Source organism: Lithobates pipiens, unplaced genomic scaffold, assembly GCF_037356315.1.
Source record: "Lithobates pipiens isolate NorthernLeopardFrog02 unplaced genomic scaffold, aLitPip1_a1.2 Scaffold_13, whole genome shotgun sequence".
NCBI lineage: Eukaryota > Metazoa > Chordata > Amphibia > Anura > Ranidae > Lithobates > Lithobates pipiens.
Genome location: NW_027507718.1, coordinates 332,258,231 through 332,278,393, shown reverse-complemented (window position 1 = coordinate 332,278,393; position 20,163 = coordinate 332,258,231). Strand labels below are relative to the sequence as shown.

At 40.8% G+C, this 20,163-nt stretch overlaps 1 protein-coding gene across 3 annotated transcripts in view; it reads left to right on the top strand.

The window, feature by feature from the left end:
* Window positions 1–20,163, top strand: part of ZNF827 (zinc finger protein 827) — a 339,433-nt gene that overhangs the window by 209,213 nt on the left and 110,057 nt on the right. For all 3 annotated transcript variants that reach the window (XM_077476988.1, XM_077476987.1, XM_077476990.1), the window contains exon 6: window positions 19,886–20,119. In XM_077476988.1, the coding sequence (XP_077333114.1) occupies window positions 19,886–20,119 (234 nt within the window). The remainder of the gene's footprint in view (window positions 1–19,885; window positions 20,120–20,163) is intronic.

Below are 20,163 nucleotides of genomic sequence, written 5' to 3'. Positions count from 1 at the left end.
CTAAGGTTAAGGAGGAGGTCCGCCGTTTTTTTCTTAAAAGTTAGCAATTCCAAACACTGTAGCTGCTGACTTTTAATAAGGACACTTACCTGTTCAGCAAGCCAGTGATGTCACCCCCCCCCCCCCCCAGGCCGATCTGTCCATCGGATCAGATGCCAGCGCCACCATCCTAACTAAGGGAAAGAGGCAGTGGAGCGTGGGGGCAGTGGACATGCGCAAGTCGTGCAGCACTTTGTGAATGGCCCTGTTGTTTTCTGGGAAACACACATGTCCCAGAAGGCAAAGGGGCCGCTCGTCGAAGAGGAGGAACTGAAGAAACAGGGCTGTGGAATAGGAAGAGGCAGATTAGGAAGACTGCATAGCAACACTGGTTTCTGGTAAGTAAAAAAAACATTTTTTCACTTTTTTTTTTTTTAAGAATATTAATGGAATTTTTTAATTCTAAGGTGGCCCTCGTCTTTAAATCCCATTTCTTCTAACCTCAAAATCATGGCCGTATGTCCTATTCCTCTTCGTTCTCCTATTCACTCCAGAGTGAATAATTGTAATATATGTAATTGATCCTCATAGCTGAGGTCCTCCCACCACCTTTCTAATTTTGTTGCCCTTTGCGGAACTCATTCTAATTTAGCAATATTCCTGAGCATTGGTGACAAAAACTGAACTGCATATTCATGAAGAGGCCAAACCAGTGTTTTGTAAAGGGGTAGAATTATTGAATTTATCTCTTCAATATGTGTGCTATTTTTAATGCATGACAGTATTTTGCTAGCTTTGTTAGTCGTGGCTTGGCATCGCATGCCATTTGCTAATTCTGTAATCTGCAAGCATCCCCAGATCCTTTTTCAACACCAATTTTCCCAAGAAAGCGCATTCTAATGTGTAGTTTGCTTGTGTATCTTTGGCACTGAAGAACTATAGCTAAAATGTTTCTATTTTCATTTTGGATAGAGTAAGGGAGGGTTATAAATCCCGGTAAGTAGGGTTGCACCGATACAGTTTTTTTTTACTGGCGGGTGCAAGTACCGATACTCTCAGTCAAGTGCTCATCAGTGCCGAGTACTGATACCTTTGCAGTACGATTTGAGCCCATACAAAATGTAAAATAATTATATGCTATTCGAACAGGAATACGATTTCCTACACCGCTATGTGAACCCAAGCTGAAGTCACTATCACTAGAGGTGAGGGAAACCGCATGCAATTCAGTCAGGAACCACACTGCATGCCTGTTCAAATCACATGCGATTCTCTGCAGTGCGATTTCATACCATTCATTTTGTATGGGCTCAAATCGCACCGCAAAGGTATTGGTTTTAGGGATCGGAGCATAGGTATCGTGCAAATTCTCAATATCCGCACTGATATCGGTACCAGGGCAACCCTACCTGTAAGTTTTTGTCACAATGGGGAGATTTCCCTTCACTTCCTGTCCCATAGCCAGTAAGTGAGAGGAAGACCCTGCAAATTAAAGAGGACCCTCAGGTCACCAGAGCTACTGTCCCCATTGGAAGATTTCCCTTACTTTTTTTTGGGTGGGGACAAAAAAAAGGGGGGGGGGCACGGACAGAATTAAAAACTGACAAGCGTTTTAATCTATCTACCCTCTAGCCAAAACAAAAAAAAAGAAAAGTTTTGCCTTTTGTTATAATTTAAAATTTCTTAGTGCTCAACCCCGCTTTTGTGAAGGTTTTCCTGTAACGATGGTATATCTTATGCCAAATGTATTTCCCTGCATTATTTGGCACCATCCCCTGAAATTGAGCCCTTGATTCCAACTTCTAAATCAATAATAAACACATTGAACAGCATTGTCCCCAACACAGAACCTTGTGGCACACCATTCACAACTTTAGCCCATTCTGAAAATGAGTCATTTATCATTTATCATTACTATCTGAACCTGAGGTCACGTGACCAGTTTTTATACAATATCATACATACAATACATATGATGCATACAATTTCATCAACTTCAATTGACTTAAACCTATGAAATGGCTTAGCAAAGTCTGGATAAACTACATCCACGGGACTTTAATCATCCAATGTCTCACTTACTTCCTAATGAAACAATAACCGGTTGATAAGAACAGTCTTTCATTAATCCATGCAAATTTTCACTTATCACAGACAATTTTCTGTATAGTGTGCCCTACTATTCCATCAAATATCTTATATACTATTGATGTTAGGCAGACTGGTCTGTAGTTTCCTGGTATACATCCCGATCCTATAAATTGGTACCATTACAGTCATTAACCACTTCAATACTGGACATTTATACACCTTCCTGCCCAGACCAATTTCCAGCTTTCAGCGAATTTGCACTTTGAATGACAATTGTGCGGTCATACAACACTGTACCCAAACTAAATTTTTATCATTTTTTTTCCCCACAAATGGAGCTTTCTTTTGGTGGTATTTGATCACCTCTGGGATTTGAATTTTTTGTTAAACAAATAAAAAAAGACCGAAAATTTTGAAAAAAAAAGTTATTTTTTGTTTCTGTTACAAAACTTTGTAAATGAGTACGTTTTCTGCTTCACTGATGGGGCTGCACTGACGGGCACTGATAAGGCGGCACTGATGATGGGCACTGATAGGTAGCACTGATAGTTGGCATGGATGGGCACTGATAGTTGGCACAGATGGGCACTGACAGGTGGCACAGATGGGCACTGATAGGTGGCATGGACACTGATGTACACTTATTTATGGTAGGGATGGATAATAATCAGTGCCAAACAATGCCTGCCAATCAGTGATGCCCATGTGGGCACTGATTGGCATCCATTGTGGGCACTGATTGGCGTCCCTGGTGGTCTAGGGTGGCACACCTGGTGGTGGGCATCCCTTGTGGTCTGGCATCCCTGGAGGTCCAGTGTGGGCATTTTTTGGGGGGGCTGTGCTGATAATAGATCAGTGATGACCCCCCATGTCAGAGGAGCATCCGATCTGCTCACCTCTACTCATGTGACAGACGCAAGTGAGGAAAAGCCGATCACCGGCTCATCCTGTTTACATTGTGATCAGCTGTAATTGGATACGGCTGATCACGCGGTAAAGAGTCTCTGTCAGAAACTCTTTACCTAGATCGGAGTTGCGGTGTGTCAGACTGACAAACTGCAACAACAATCGCCGCAATACATGCCCCCGGGGCTGCTTGATAGCCTGCTGGACTTCATATGATGCCAAGGTCATATTACTATATGAGAGTTGGCAAGTGGTTAAAGTATCTTTAACTGCTTGCTTGCCTGCCCACCATCAAATGACAGCAGCGTGACCCGGATCTCTGGAAAGAACCGCATCTGTGGCTCTTTAACCATGTGATCAGCTGTGTCCAATCACAGCTGGTCACATGTAAACAAGAAAGTGCCGGCAATCGACACTCCTTGCCTCACACTGACAGAGCGTGTGGAGAGGAGAGCCGATCAGCGCCATCTCCACGTAGGGGGACATCTAGGAATGTAATCAGGGCACTGATCATCAGTGCTCTGATTACAATATTGCAAAATAGTGTCACAAATCAGTGCCCACCAGTGGCAGCTATCAGTGCCCACCATTGCCCACAAATGCCACCAATTAGTGCCCATTAGTGATGCCAGTCAGTGCTGCCCATCAGTGTCACCCATCAGTGCAGCCCATCAGTGCCACCTAACAGTGCCTATCAGTGCCACCTATCAGTGCTCATAAGTCCGGCTTTTTGGTGCTACCTCATCAATGCCCACCAGTTTAGCCTATCAGTGCCCATCAGTGCCGCCTCATCAGTGCACATCAGTGAAGGAGAAAAATGACTTGGTTACATGATTTACTGACAGAAAAAAGTAAAAAAAAAAAAAAAACGTTTTGTTCACTTTTTTTTTGTAAAAAAACCCAACAGTGATTAAATGCCACCAAAAGAAATCTCTATTTGTGAGACGAAAATGATAAAAAAATGTTTGGGTACAGTGTGGCACGACCGTGCAATTGTTATTCAAAGTGCGACAGCGCTGAAAGCTGAAAAATGACTTGGGCAGGATGGAGGTGTAAGTGTCCGGTATGCAAGTGGTTAAACATTAGAAATATTGGGTTGGCTATAACTAGACTAAGTTCTCTAAGAACCTTCAGGTGTATGCCATCTAGACCTGGTTATTTTTTTTTAACATAAACCACTTCTTTATCTCTTTTCTTTTTTACCTCTTTACCTCTTTTACCTCTTCTTTCACTTCTTTATACTAAGGTATGTTTGTAAACAGGATGGTAGACAAGTAATTAAATCAAGCTCACTGCTGTTGCAAAAAGAAAAATTACATAAAATAAATGTTTTTCTAAAAGCACCCCTGCACACACCCCGTATAAAAAAAAGCACAGCATAGAGCAAGCATGTGTTTGTAAACATCAATTGCTCCCCACATGTGAGAGCAAAGCTCTGAATGAAAACAAAAATTCTAGGACCACAGTTATTTCTAAACTTATGACCTGTAAGGGCTTTTAAAGTGTCACCTACGAAGAGTTTGGGGTACCATAGTTGTTTGATTACACAGGAGTGCACAATTTTAAGACTTGACATGTTTGGTATCAATTTACTCAATGGAACCATATCTTTTATATTTTACAAAAAAGGGTATATTGTGTTTGCACTGAATTTCATATATTGTATTTTTTCCTTAAAATATACATTTGATAAATAACTATGCACATATCAACGCTTCTAGACGCAAACGCGGCATGTAAACGTGGCTAAACTGACGTTTTTAGACGCCGGTTTCTAGCTTTCAAGTTAAGTCATTCAGAAGAGGTTAAACGTCTCGTGTATATGAAGCCTTAAGCCTCGTACACACAATCGGATTTTCCGCCTGGAATTGTGTCATGAGACTGTTGGCGGAAAATCTGACCGCTTGTATGCTCCATCGGACAATTGTTGGATTTTCCGCAAATGTTCGATGGCAGGCCTTTAAGTTTTCCGCAGACAAATGTCTGTTGAAGTTTTCCGATCATGTATACACAAGTCCGTCAGATAAAAGTACAAACATGCATGCTCGGAAGCAAGGATGAGCCAGAAGCGGTCGGTCTTGTAAACTAGAGTTCGTAATGCAGAATTAACATTCGTGACACAGAAAATTATGAAATCTCGAAATGTAGCGCACATTCTCTTCTTCTTTAACCACTTCCCACCCGGCCAATGCATATATACGGCCGGGTGGGAGCCGTCTACTCCTGATAGGACGTTCAGGAACGTCCTTCAGGAGTAGCGGGATCGCGCGCGCGTGCCCGCGCAGCGGCGCGATCCCGATGTGCTCGTGTCACCCGGACACGGCACATCTCAGATCGGCAGGAGGGCTCTGTGATTGGCCCTCCTGATCACATGACGGCCGTGTCCAATCACGGCCGTCATGTGATGTAAACAAACAGCCGGTTGCTAGGCAATCGGCTCTCCTCTCCTCACACGGAAGTCACCGCTGAGGAGAGGAGAGCAGAACGCTGCAGCCGGCTGATGATCAGTGAGTATGGGCTGCTTTTTACAGCTTTTTACTTACTGATCATCAGTGTAGTGTAAACACACAACACACCACACAGTACAAACACAGTCCCCACATATGTCCCCAAAACATACATGTCCCCAAATAATAAAAACACATGTCCCTAATAATAAAAACATGTCCCCCACATATGTCCCACTAAAATCACATGTCCCAATGATTATCTGCACACATATGTACAGTGCCTTGCGAAAGTATTCGGCCCCCTTGAACTTTTCAACCTTTTGCCACATTTCAGGTTTCAAACATAAAGATATAAAATTTTTATTTTTTGTGAAGAATCACCAACAAGTGGAACACAATTGTGAAGTGGAACGAAATCTATTGGATTTTTGAAATTTTTTTAACTAATAAAAAAATGAAAAGTGGGGCGTGCAAAATTATTCGACCCCCTTGCGTTAATACTTTGTAGAGCCACCTTTTGCTGCGATTACAGCTGCAAGTCGCTTGGGGTATGTCTCTATCAGTTTTGCACATCGAGAGACTGAAATTATTGCCCATTCTTCCTTGCAAAACAGCTCGAGCTCAGTGATGTTGGATGGAGAGCGTTTGTGAACAGCAGTTTTCAGCTCTTTCCACAGATTCTCGATTGGATACAGGTCTGGACTTTGACTTGGCCATTCTAACACCTGGATACGTTTATTTGTGAACCATTCCTTTGTAGATTTTGCTGTATGTTTGGGATCATTGTCTTGTTGGAAGATAAATCTCCGTCCCAGTTTCAGGTCTTTTGCAGACTCCAACAGGTTTTCATCAAGAATGGTCCTGTATTTGGCTGCATCCATCTTCCCCTCAATTTTAACCATCTTCCCTGTCCCTGCTGAAGAAAAGCAGGCCCAAACCATGATGCTGCCACCACCATGTTTGACGGTGGGGATGGTGTGTTGAGGGTGATGAGCTGTGTTGCTTTTACGCCAAACATATTGTTTTGCATTGTGGGCAAAAAGTTCGATTTTGGTTTCATCTGACCAGAGCACCTTCTTCTACATGTTTGGTGTGTCTCCCAGGTGGCTGGTGGCAAACTTTAGACAAGACTTTTTATGGATATCTTTGAGAAATGGCTTTCTTCTTGCCACTCTTCCATAAAGGCCAGATTTGTGCAGTGTACGACTGATTGTTGTCCTATGGACAGACTCTCCCACCTCAGCTGTAGTTCTCTGCAGTTCATCCAGAGTGATCATGGGCCTCTTGGCTGCATCTCTGATCAGTCTTCTCCTTGTCTGAGCTGAAAGTTTAGAGGGACGGCCAGGTCTTGGTAGATTTGCAGTGGTCTGATACTCCTTCCATTTCAAAATGATCGTTTGCACAGTGCTCCTTGGGATGTTTAAAGCTTGGGAAATCTTTTTGTATCCAAATCCGGCTTTAAACTTCTCCACAACAGTATTACGGACCTGCCTGGTGTGTTCCTTGGTCTTCATGATGCTCTCTGCGCTTTCAACAGAACCCTGAGACTATCACAGAGCAGGTGCATTTATACAGAGACTTGATTACACACAGGTGGATTCTATTTATCACCATCAGTCATTTAGGACAACACTGGATCATTCAGAGATCCTCACTGAACTTCTGGAGTGAGTTTGCTGCACTGAAAGTAAAGGGGCCGAATAATTTTGCAAGCACCACTTTTCAGTTTTTTATTTGCTAAAAAAGTTTAAAATATCCAATAGATTTCTTTCCGCTTCACAATTGTGTCCCACTTGTTGGTGATTCTTCACAAAAAATTAAAATTTTATATCTTTATGTTTGAAGCCTGAAATGTGGCAAAAGGTTGAGAAGTTCAAGGGGGCCGAATACTTTCGCAAGGCACTGTACGTGATCACCTGCACACATATGTACATGATCATTTGCGTACATATGTCCGTGATCACACAAACCAATTATTATACACTTAACGGATTTTTTTTTACCAAAAACATGTAGCAGAATACATTTTGGCTTAAATTTATGACAAAATTAGATTTTATTGGATTTCTTTTCAAATAGAAAAAAGAAAATATTGTTTTTTTTCCAAATTTCTGCTATTTTTGCGCTTATATCGCAAAAAAAAAAAACGGAGTCGTGAATAAATAACACCAAAATAAAGCTGTATTTGTGCGAACAAAATGATAACAATTTCATTTGGGTACAGTGTAGCATGACCGCGCAATTGTCACTGAAAGCGCTAGAGCGCTGAAAGCTGAAAATTGGGCTGGGAAGGAAGGGGGTGAAAGTGCCCTGTATTGTAGTGGTTAATGGGATATTAATAAAGATGTTTTGCTGGTGATACTGATGGAGTTCTGCCGAACGTATTTTAAAAGGCTTTTATTTTCTAGTGATATCAAGAATAATATTATTCTTTTTTTTTTTTTTTTGGGGGGGGGGGGTGGGGGGGGGGGGAGTTACCACAACACCATTATACCATAGTTTTTAAGATCAAAGATACAACTATGTTGGTGTCCCTTGTTAATTTTACATTGTATTTGTTTAAATGCAACTGCCTACTTCCAAACTGTCATTTGAAGTAAAACACATAGCCAAGTATTATTCTCCCAAATTTTTTTTATTGTGCATTAAAAAAAGAAAACAAATAAAATTAGACATGCTCTCTGCCAATAGAACTTAACCAAAAAGTGCATTCTATGCATCCAAAAATATAGATAAATATAAGATAATAAAAGCCTCATGCATGTGTCCTGTTTCTTAATAAAGGGGGTCACCAATGCCAAGAGTTGGTGAAAGCAGGGTTCGTTATGTAGAGATCATTCCAAAAATCATCTGGATTATTCTCCTGGAGCTCCTGCAGCAAAACATATGACATAATTGGTCACGATTAATAAAGCAACCAATTTTTGGTCCAAGAAATCCTCCTCCTGTTCCTGGACTGGACTTGGGTCAAAGGAATAACTCCAAGGCCAATAATAAATAACACGTTATCTCCTCCGATTCCGCAACATGTCTGGTTGACAAATGGCTGTTCAGAAACTAAACCGCACAAAATGAAAAGAGTGAATCAACACTCACCAAACTTATACTAACACAAAATTAGCAGGAGCCCAAAGGGTGGCGTCTGTCAATTTAACTTCCCCTTTATTGGCTCGTAGTACATCACTACGTTTGTGTTTGTTGGCCGATAACTGTGTACCATTTGTATGCAAGATAAAATCCAGACACACGCCCTTTTGACAAAAGTCCAATGCTTTGTCTGTGGAAAATCCGATCGTGTGTACGAGGCTTTAGGCTCCATGCACACTTAGGCCTCATGTACACTGCTGCTGGTAAACGTACGTTTAGAAGCAGTTGGGCATTTTTTTCAGCGGCCCCTGAACTCTCCTCGGTTATCTTATCAGTAAATGTACACAGGGTCGTTTCTAGGCAGTTGCGTTTAGAAGCATTTTTTGGAACTCAAAAAAATGCATTCAGGACGGATGTTCAGGGGCATTTGAAATGCCAAATGCCTGTAACAGCTTGTAAATGCGGCAACTCGCATTTAGCCACGTTTCGTTTACGGCGTTTTTCATTTTTTGGCTATTTAAAAAAAAAAATATTGTATTTAAAAAAACAAAAAAAAATGCTTCTAAAACTAAACACGGAATGTAAACGTGGCAAAAAGTTAAATCGTTCAGGAGAGGTTGTAAAAATGTCCCATGTACATGAAGCCTTATGCTGAAAAAAACCCTGGATAAAAAATGCCGGTAGTAGATTTTTGTACAGCATTTTAGGAGCGTTTAGGAACATTTAACAGCGTTTAGCAGCATTTGGAGTGTTTCTGCTGGGAAAAACGCTCCAAGAAACTCTCTAAAATGCTAATAACCGCTTCTAGGAGCTTAAAAAAATAAAATAAAAATAAAATGTAAGCTCCTAGAAGCTGCTGTTAGCATTTTTTCTGCTCCTAGAACTTAAATATTGTTATCCTCTGTGTCCATGCATACTACTTTAGGCTATTAGCATTTTTTGAGCTTCAACATCTAGGAGCAGTTTTTGTAGAGTTTTATGGCGCATTTTTCCAGCAGAAAGAAGCAATGCTCCTAACGGCTTCTAAAAGCTTCTAAAATGCTATTAACAGCTTTATTTGAGCTTTTTGTTTTTATTCATATACTGTAAAAACGCTAATAAAATGCTAATGTTTCTAACTGCTCCTAAAAGTTACTAAAATGCTGCTAGAAGCCGACACAAAAATGCTATTATCAGCATTTTTTTCTAGCTTTTTTTGAGCGTATGAAAAACGCTAGTCTGCATGGAGCCTAAAACACTCCCACTTGCCTTGTTTGCAATTTGTTGCAAATATTTGGCTCATTGTGCTGTGTACTAAGGATCAAAATGTATTGAAGTTAGCATTTTTGACATTTAGCATTCTTGTCATAGCAAAATACTATATATACTGTATATTACAATTCAGTCATTTCATTGATGTACAGTGGTGTGAAAAAGTGTTTGCCCCCTTCCTCATTTCCTGTTCCTTTGCATGTTTGTCACACTTAAGTGTTTCGGAACATCAAACCAATTTAAACAATAGTCAAGGACAACACAAGTAAACACAAAATGCAATTTGTAAATTAAGGTGTTTATTATTAAAGGTGAAAAAAAATCCAAACCATCATGGCCCTGTGTGAAAAAGTGATTGCCCCCTAAACCTAATAACTGGTTGGGCCACCCTTAGCAGCAACAACTGCAACCAAGCGTTTGCGATAACGTGCAATGAGGCTTTTACAGCGTCCTGGAGGAATTTTGGCCCACTCCTCTTTGCAGAATTGTCCTAATTCAGTTACATTAGAGGGTTTTCGAGCATGAACGGCCTTTTTAAGGTCATACCACAACATCTCAATAGGATTCAGGTCAGGACTTTGGCTAGGCCACTCCAAAGTCTTCATTTTGTTTTTCTTCAGCCATTCGGTGGTGGACTTGCTGGTGTGTTTAGGATCATTGTCCTGCTGCAGAACCCAAGTTCGTTTCAGCTTGAGTACACGAACAGATGGTCGAACATTCTCCTTCAGGATCTCTTGGTAGACAGCAGAATTCATAGTTCCTTTTATCACGGCAAGTCTTCCAGGTCCTGAAGCAGCAAAACAGCCCCAGACCATCACACTACCACCACCATATTTTACTGTTGGTACAATGTTCTTTTTATGAAATGCAGTGTTCCTTCTACACCAGATATACTTGGACACACACCTTCCAAAGAGTTCCACTTTTGTCTCATCGGTCCACAGAATGTTGTCCCAAAAGTCTTGGGGATCATCAAGATGTGTTGTGGAGAAATTGAGATGAGCTTTGATGTTCTTTTTGCTCAGCAGTGGTTTTCTCCTTGGAACTCTGCCATGCAGGCCATTTTTGCCCAGTCTTTTCCTGATGGTGGAGGCATGAACGCTGACCTTAACTGAGGCAAGTGAGGCCTGCAGTTCCTTGGACGTTGTTGTGGGGTCTTTTGTGACCTCTTGGATGAGTCGTCGCTGCGCTCTTGGGGTAATTTTGGGCGGCCGGCCACTCCTTGGAAGGTTCACCACTGTTCCATGTCTTCGCCATTTGTGGATAATGGCTCTCACTGTGGTTCGCTGGATTCCCAAAGCTTTGGAAATGGCTTTATAACCCTTTCCAGACTGATAGATCTCAATTACTTTCTTTCTCAATTGTTCCTGAATTTCTTTGGGTCTCGGCATGATGTGTAGCTTTTAAGGATCTTCTGGTGGACCTTACTGTGTCAAGCAGCTCCTATTTAAGTGATGCCTAGATTGTGAACAGGTGTGGCAATAATCAGGCCTGGGTGTGGCTAGAGAAATTGAACTCAGGTGTGGACAACCACAGTTATAGTATGTTTTAACAAGGGGGGCAATCACTTTTTCACACAGGGCCATGATGGTTTGGATTTTTTTTCACCTTTAATAATAAACACCTTCATTTACAAATTGCATTTTGTGTTTACTTGTGTTGTCCTTGACTATTGTTTAAATTGGTTTGATGTTCCGAAACACTTAAGTGTGACAAACATGCAAAGGAACAGGAAATGAGGAAGGGGGCAAACACTTTTTCACACCACTGTATGCTGCTAATTGCAACTCGTACACTTGGCCATAGACACAAGACAGTTAGTCTCATTTACCTGTTGTGACAGACAGTTACTTTGACACTTGTGGGTTCAGGCAGATGAATAGATTGACAGATATTGAGGCTGATTTACTAAAGGAGTTTCACGTTAAAGTTAAACTCCAGGAATTATCTGTATTGCATACTTATATTGGTCAAGCTTTTTGGTGTGAAACAAAATGTGTACACAAAGCCAAGGAAATATAAACTATGGTTCAGGCAATGGGGCTTACATGTCTTCTCTTGGCCCGCAAACGTTACACAATACTTTGCATGCATGCACAATACATAAAAAAGTACTTAAAGGAGAAGCCCAGCCAAAGCTCTTTTGGCTGTACTACTCTTATTGATCACAGGAGTGCAATGCGTTTTGGACTCCTGTGACCGGTTTTCATCAGAGAGCGGACTAAACTCTCCACTGACGTCACAGATTTCAGTCCACGTTCCGCATTATCTCGACAAAGTCTGGATCCACCAGGTGCCTGGACTGACACCTGTGCCAGCCTCTCAGCAAGCCATTGAGAGCCTGGGATGGCCCGCTCTGCCCCCTCCACAGCTCAGCGCTCCAATAAGCGAGGAGGGAGAAGAGCACAGAGCTGTGTCTGACAGTCTGCAGCTCTCTGCTCACAGAGCTCGGAAAACCGAGTGACTGGCGGTGTTTTCGATCATTCGGTTTTCAGTGCAGAGGCACTGGTGGACAGATGCAGCATCAGACCATTGCTGCATCCACCTAGGTAAGTATGAATCTCAAATAAAAAAGAAACCCATACTTATTTAAAGGATAGGGTCCATGTAATTAGTAAATTGTAAAGCTTAATTCAGGCAAACTACACTCAACTCACACTCCTCCTCCCCTTAGCTTTAGATTGGAGGAGGAGAGCAGTCACATGACCATCTATGTAACGTCAAAGAAAGCAGTCATGTGACCCGGTCAGTGGAAAAAAAACTGCGCTATTGAGGTATATGGAAGCTTCATTTTACAATATGATTGACCCAGGAGGAGTAGTGTGGAAGGGGCTGGGAATGATTTTTTTTTCTTAATTGTAGAGAATGCTGGCAGAGCTGCCCAGGAGACTGGTGGGTCTCCTGGGAGTGCGGGGGGAGGGGGCTGTGTACTGGAATGGGGGCTGCGTACTGGGGATGGGGCTGCGTACTGGGGAGGGGGCTGTGTACTAGGGGAGAGGGGCTGTATACTCGATGGGGGGGCTGTGTACTGGGGAGGGGGCCTGTGTACTGTAAAGGCGGCTGTGAATTTTTTTCCCCTAAACTTCCCTCTAAAAATTGGGGTGCATGTTATACACTGATAAATATGGTAGTTGTCATAGTGGTGCCTTTCCAAAATTCCCTTCCATAAACCTTCTTTCTGTATTGTGGGATATCTGGTATTTGAAAAAAACATTTTCATAAAAGTATTGTCAGAAACACATATTAAATAACACAACTATCCTAAATTTAGAGATTGGAAATCTCAGCATATCTTTTTGGCCTCTGCTAAGGTCAAGAGAAATGGAATTGCCATCTTAATTGGAACAGAGGTCACCTTTCAAGTTATTTCAAGCACAGCTGACAAAGGAGGCAAGCCTTACAGTGCTAGGTACATTAGGGCTGACCCCAGCCACCCTGCTTAACATTTCTGCACCGGATTCACGACAAGAACATCACTTTTAAAAGCTCCTTTGGATCTTGGCTTCCATGAGCGATTTATTTTTGGAGTTGGTGATTTTAATTTAATCTTAATCATTTTGCCTTCTTCCTGCTTGAATGTTTGAAAGCAAATGAACATATCTTGATCCACTCACATTTACATGACATGTAGCATTAGCTTCATAACAGCTGAAAATAAAGACGTTTTACTATTTTTTCTGTGTGTCTGCCCCTTCTAGAATGTTTTAGCTGAACATTTCAGTAGAGCTCTGGCCAGTTTTATTTTGTTTTATTTTATTCATGGGACAAGAAGGGCTAGCAGAGCATACGTGCATATTATGTCACATTTACCTCCCAGAGCAGTGATGGCGAACCTTGGCACCCCAGATGTTTTGGAACTATATTTCCCATGATGCTCTGGCACTCTGCAGTGTACTGGAGCATCATGGGAAATGTAGTTCCAAAACATCTGGAGTGCCAAGGTTCGCCATCACTGTCCTAGAGTGTCCTCCAACGATGCGTCATCTGCTTTCCCCTTTGTTGCTATGTTGCCACTGCTGCCTACTTTCATAGTCTTCCTCTGGATCGAAAGTCTTTGTCTTATGCATAGGCAGGCCACAGATAACATAACTCCTGTGCATGCCCATGGGAGTTACTTTGATTACAGATGGTACATTGAGCTGTCAGTGTACCAACGGGAAAAAAAAATTCAATTAGGGAGATTCACCCTTTCTATTTGTGACTGAGAGAATATGCAAAATTTTGAGTCACTAGAACAGCAACTGTCTAAAAGGTGATTTCATTCGCTTTTGAGAGATACCCTCTCACTTCCTGTTGAGTCTATTGGACTGAAACTGAAAAAACTGAAACACAGATGTCTGAAAAACACAAGTAGGGGAATTTACCATGTCTGGAGCAGCCAGTAATTGGCACAGCTGTGCATGGCAACCAATCGGTTTCTAGTTTTTATTTTGGAAGCTTGACTGAAGCTAGAAGCTGATTGGTTAGTATACACAGTGGCTACAGGTTCTGTCTTTTCCAGTTCTAGTAAATTCCCCCTCAAGGTTCACTAAACTATCCAAAGGGAAAATAATATAAATATATATATATATATATATATATATATATATATATATATATATATATATATATATATGTGTAATTTTTTTACACGTGCATACTTGCAAATCTGTTTAACATTTTGCATTATCCATACTTTCACGTTATACATATGCCATCTTTTGTAGTTTGCTCATCAGCAATAGTGGGAAATGAGGACCACTTAGCCAGCAGAGTTGACGCCAACAGGTCATAGAGGATTCTAGGTTCTCCGCAGCAGCTGGTAGACCTTCTGGGAAGATACATAGTTTTGCAAGTGTGTATGCATGTACTATTTTTAAAGCGTATCTATGGCCAAAATAATCCTAGACATCGCTTTGTTATACATAGCTTCATTGGTCCAGCTTGGGCCAACGTAGCTATTTATATACCATACCTAATAAAATGCCTCATGAAACTTGAAATCAGGGAAGTAGATGCAGCTAGTCCAGTGATCTTCACTTGCTTCTGAGGCAAATAAAAATAATTAATAATAATTAAAGTTTTAGAGCCTGGGTGTCCAACCTTTTGACCTTCCTGGGCCACATTGGAAGAAGATAGAATGTCTTGGGCCACACGTGAAATACACTAACAATTAGGATAGCTGATGAGCAGTAAAGATCAAGCAGATCACAAAGATAACGATCACTGATATAGATAATGTACCTATATGAGTGATAGTTTTCCTTGAACAATCTTCCTTAATCTACAACTTTCTTTTTTTGGGTTATGTTATCTTTTTTGATGTGGAAGCCATGTGAGAATAAAAAAAAATAGATCATGGGATTGGGTTTCAACTGTATATGTGCCGTGCAGAGAGGTAGAGAGGAGGTTGGGGGCAAATGAAATCCCACAGCCCACCCTAGCAACCCCCCAGATATAGCCATGCAGCATTTACTTGCCTGTGGTTATCAGAAGTCCACAGGTTCGCTGCTGGCAGTGCTATTACAAACATAGCAGCCCCAGCATCCCTCCAGATGTACCTGGCATCTCATTGTTGGCCATACCAGCTGCTATGATTGCATGGCATGCCTCCATATGTGCACATGCCTAGCTTGTCCCTGTCTACCGCCGTAGCTTCTATTGCTTGCACGGTGTCCCGCCAGACATGCCTATGCCGCATGCTGAACTCTCTTGGGCCCTGGGTTGGACACCCCTGGTTATAACAAAAATGGTCAGTAATCAGTGGGCACCGTTCTGTATGCAAATAGTAAGATTAACCAGAAGAGAAAGTTTCACTACAGAGGTAAGTAGGATAGTAAAGGAGATGGAAGGAAACAGAACTTGTAGCTGATACAGAAGTGTGTAAAAACAGACAAAAGGCCAAACATATCAGTACTGCTAAAGCACTGAAAGAGGAGGCAATGGTTAAATCCTTTTATGAAAGTATGTATATTGTTGATAGGAACAAAAGACACTATGGGAATCACAAAAATTAAAACTGGGTACAATACAGGGATATTTGGATGTAACAAACTATTTAAACAAAAACCTTATGTTGAGTCTTCTCAGAAGTAAACGACAGCAACAATTTGGACTATCATATTAGTTAAAGTTCATTCAAAAAGCTAGTAGAGGCAAAGGTCACAGATGAACTGGCTTACTCTAGCTTAATATAGCAGTGAGTTCTGATAGCTTTCATCTCAGAGTTCTAAGAGAACTTTGAGGTATAGTTGTTGGACCATTAACTGAACTGTATAATCTATTTTTTCTGACAGTAGAGGTTCTCGGTGACTGGCAGACATCTAATATAGTACCCATTGCCAAGAAAAATAGTAAGCAAGAAGCTGGCATCTACAGATCCAGTTATAATTTAGAAACTCACAACTTGCTGAATCCAAAGCAACATGGCTTTACTGAGGACAGATCATATCAGACTAATCTGATAAAAAATAATGTACTATATCAACATGTACATATACCAACACCAATTGTACCCCTACACACTTGTGGGGGGTACTACCCAAGAATTGTATTGTATTAATATTTGTAACAATTGTTAGGATACTGTTGCAGTAATTTATGAATTTCTTGTATATTTTTTCTAATAAATTATATATTTTTTTATTATTGTTTTTTCTGTGATATCAGGTACCGGAATAGTCCAATGAACTTTGGGTAATCAAGGGTTAATATGCATCTTGGAGTAGCCCTTGTTATATCTACCCACTTCTGCCTTACTGTCTGAAATTTAGGGTAATGGTACCCATACCCTTATTTTAAATTATTTTTGAGGCCAAATTCTTTGTATTATATCAGAAATGTTTTGGACCAGGGTAGTGTTGTGGGCACAACCTATATAGATTTTAGCAAAGCATTTGATACAGTTCCACATAGTGATCTAAAAAACAAATGCACAGGCTATGATATACCCTTGGGTGGCTCAGTGGATTCGTAGTTCACCAAAGGATATATATCAGCGTGTGGTTGTAAATTGGATTCATTCAGAATAGAGACCAGTCACTAGTGGTATACCACGAGGGTCTGTATTAAAAATCCATAGTACATAGTACTGAAAAATGAGCAAACACTGTGGCCTGTCAGTAGGAAAAGCAGATAGAATTCTAGGGTGCATCATTAGCAGCATCTTCAGCAGGAAAAAGGAGGTCCTGATTCCCCTAAATAGATCTTTGGTTAAACCTCATTTAAAAATTCTGTGTCCAGTTCAGGAGATCTCAAGTACATAAATGTATCCATAAGACAGAACATATCAGGAGAGAATGCAGAAACCTAATATGTACAGCCTTGAGGAAAGAAAGGATGTGATGTTCAATAAAGATTTATAGGGAGCTGTGAAAAAAAATATGCATTTTCTTTAGATATTTTTAATTTCATTTGAGTTGCTCTTCTGAAACAGTTTTAATCATGTGAACAGCAGAGCACCAATCAGGGCTTTGCAGACACAGACTTGTGCTGCAGATGTGCTAATGTAGAGCGCATACATCAACAGAGTAATGGAAGCCCCTCCCAAAAATTGTTTCCTGCAAATGCCAAAGAACAGGGAAAAATTATATGACCACACAAAAGTGTTGCAGAAAAAAGGAACTTAGAGGTTTAAAAAACAAAATACAGTCCCATGATATATATATATATATAAGACACTAAAATCAAGAACAAGGGGCATGACGCCAAAATAGTAAGGGGAATAAATGACTTTACAGAAAGTGTAGTCGATTTCCAGCAGCGGTAGTCGTCAGTAAACCGTATGTGACGTTAAACATGCTGGTTACAAACCTAGATCTATACGCTGACAAGAAGGTTAAAATAAAAAAGGGGCAGGCTTGATGGACTACTTATTTCTGCTGTCACTTTTCTGGTTTTGTTAAGCTGGCTCTAAACTGATGTTTTGGTTTTTTATGTTCAGCGTACATGCTGAACAAAAAGAAATTAGAACCAATTCCTACATCCACGCTGACAGAATCTCCCACTGTGGCTGTGGCTATGGTATTTTGACATCCGTCCCTGCCAGCTGTCAAAATACCCGAAACGCAGGTAAAAATTTCAGCAGACTCCTTTATGAAATTCACACAAATTGAATTTTCAGTTGGTTTTACACTGTAAAGAATGCAAAAGAAACAACAGTGGATGTGAACATGCAGGCGTTCAAGATGGGCAGGAACAGAGCAAGGACTCCTGGCAGATATCATTTCAAAAAGTTTTCAAAAGATATGAGAATGACTCTTGAATGGACATACCTTGGTAGCCAGATTGGAAAAGATACATGTACATCACTTCAACCTCACAAAACCTAAAAAATTGAGATTGTTTTTAGAGCTTGCAATGAGCAGGGCTTCTTTCTCCCAATTTGGTGGCCCTGTAGGGAATAGTTAGGACTACATGAAGTCAAACAAAGTACATGTGATTCTCAGAAAACAGTTATTTGAATAAAGTTCACAGATTGTAGTCTGTGGACTGTATTCAGTCTGACGATATGGGTACTTGCAGATCAGTGTGTTTAGGTGCTTTCTTCCGGTGTGTTTTTGATGCATTTTACAGCATTTAGTGCATAAAAAATCAGCATCTTTTACAGTTTTTTTCTGGAACTGACCGCACTGGTGTGAACTGTGCCCTTTGGAAACTATATAACCTGGTGGTATTGTGGCCCCAGTTTCTTCGATTTTTGGTTAGTTCTGGTTTCCGGCCTTTTCTGGCCTCTGGAACGCAAATGCTTTTCCGCCCGCCGGCTATATATTGCGTGATGACGACTGTCGGCCATGCCTCTGGCAACGTCTTATGATGAAACGCATTGGGTTGAGCTACGACGTGTGACGTCATGAAGCACCCTGGAATGGACAGCAGCCATCTTGTTGGTTTGAGAAATGAATATGTCAATATTCTGGGCTAGTTTTTATTTCTATGTAAGTGCAATACTTTAAATAAATGCTGTTTTTTTTTTAAGTTACATGTACCCTCCCAAGAAAAAAAAACTTTCTAATAATACACGCCAAACTAAGCAAGTGCACAGTGACTCCAGATGCTCTGTGTTATCAGGAGATAGTTTGGGGGACAGTGGAAGAAGGAGGGATCAGAGAAGATGGGGTCAAACAGCTTTTTACACAATGCAGATTAACCCCTTAGGTTCCTTCGTGAATATAACAAGCATGCTTTACTGCATATACAGACTGATTTTACTGTTGTGGTTTTAGTAACACTTTAAAGTAGAAATTTGCTCTCTTAATCAACATTGACTATTTTAAATCCTTATGCTGCTTGCATTAGTAAATACATAGGAAAGTATATCACATTTACTTGTGTTAAACTTTTTTTTTACATTACTTCAGTTACTTCCTGGTTTCCATGCCTAGGCAAATTATGTCATGCATCCTAGGAGTCTTTGGGAGCGGAAGAGTGCCTTTCTCAGCTAAGAGCATCCCCCTGTCTGCATGCATGAGCTTAGGCCAGATGGATTCCTGGAAGTAATTGCTACTAAAATCATCTTCCCTTACTCAAAATAGCTATGACCAGGAATGCTGGGGGGTGTTTTTCAAAGTGATTTCTCGACAAAATAAAGCATTGAGACATGGATGGTTGGGCAAGTTTGCTTTGACTATTAACAATTAAGTAGCGGTTTTGGTTTGTGGTGCTCATATACAGTGCAGTTCTGCTTTAAAAGGACTAATGTTTGTATAACTACGATTTTCCTTCAAGTTCTGCCAAGTATGGAAAGAGAAAAGTCCAAGGTCTCCTCTTTATACATCTGCAGAACTCTATATTACTGTATATAAATAATTTTTCAAGCATGTATGATAATGTTGGTTTGTATATCCATAATGTTCCTATTTCTTTTTTGTAGGTTCATACAGTTCTAAATTTCTGCCATGTTCACATTGCTCACATCTCCAGAGAAAATTGGGTAGTGTATAGAGAGTCAGAGAGGATAGATTTATGGCAACCTACTTCAGATAGCTGAATTAATTTGATATTTTTGTGCGCTGCTTTTGCCACACTCATCTTCTTACTCAGGACAAGGCAGCTGATCAATCTTAACTATTTCAGTCTTTGCCATGCTTTACTTACTACAAGGTGCAGCTTGTAACTGAATTTCCTTATTTTACCCTGTATAGCTGAAAGTTGTAAGGACATGCAGACTGTGAAGATTAAAGAAGAACCCATGGAGGTTGACATCCCTGACTCTTCCGTCTCCCCCAGACAAAACATTGGTTACAGCACTTTATTAAGGCAAGAAAAAACCGAGCACTTGCAGAAGATGCCAGAGTGCAGAGTTATTCCCGAGGGGAACCTCTTCAGCCAAGACATCTCTGTGAAGATGGCTTCAGAACTTCTCTTTAAATTGTCAGGTAATACGCCAATTTATAGCACGGCCTTTTAAATGTCAGCCTCC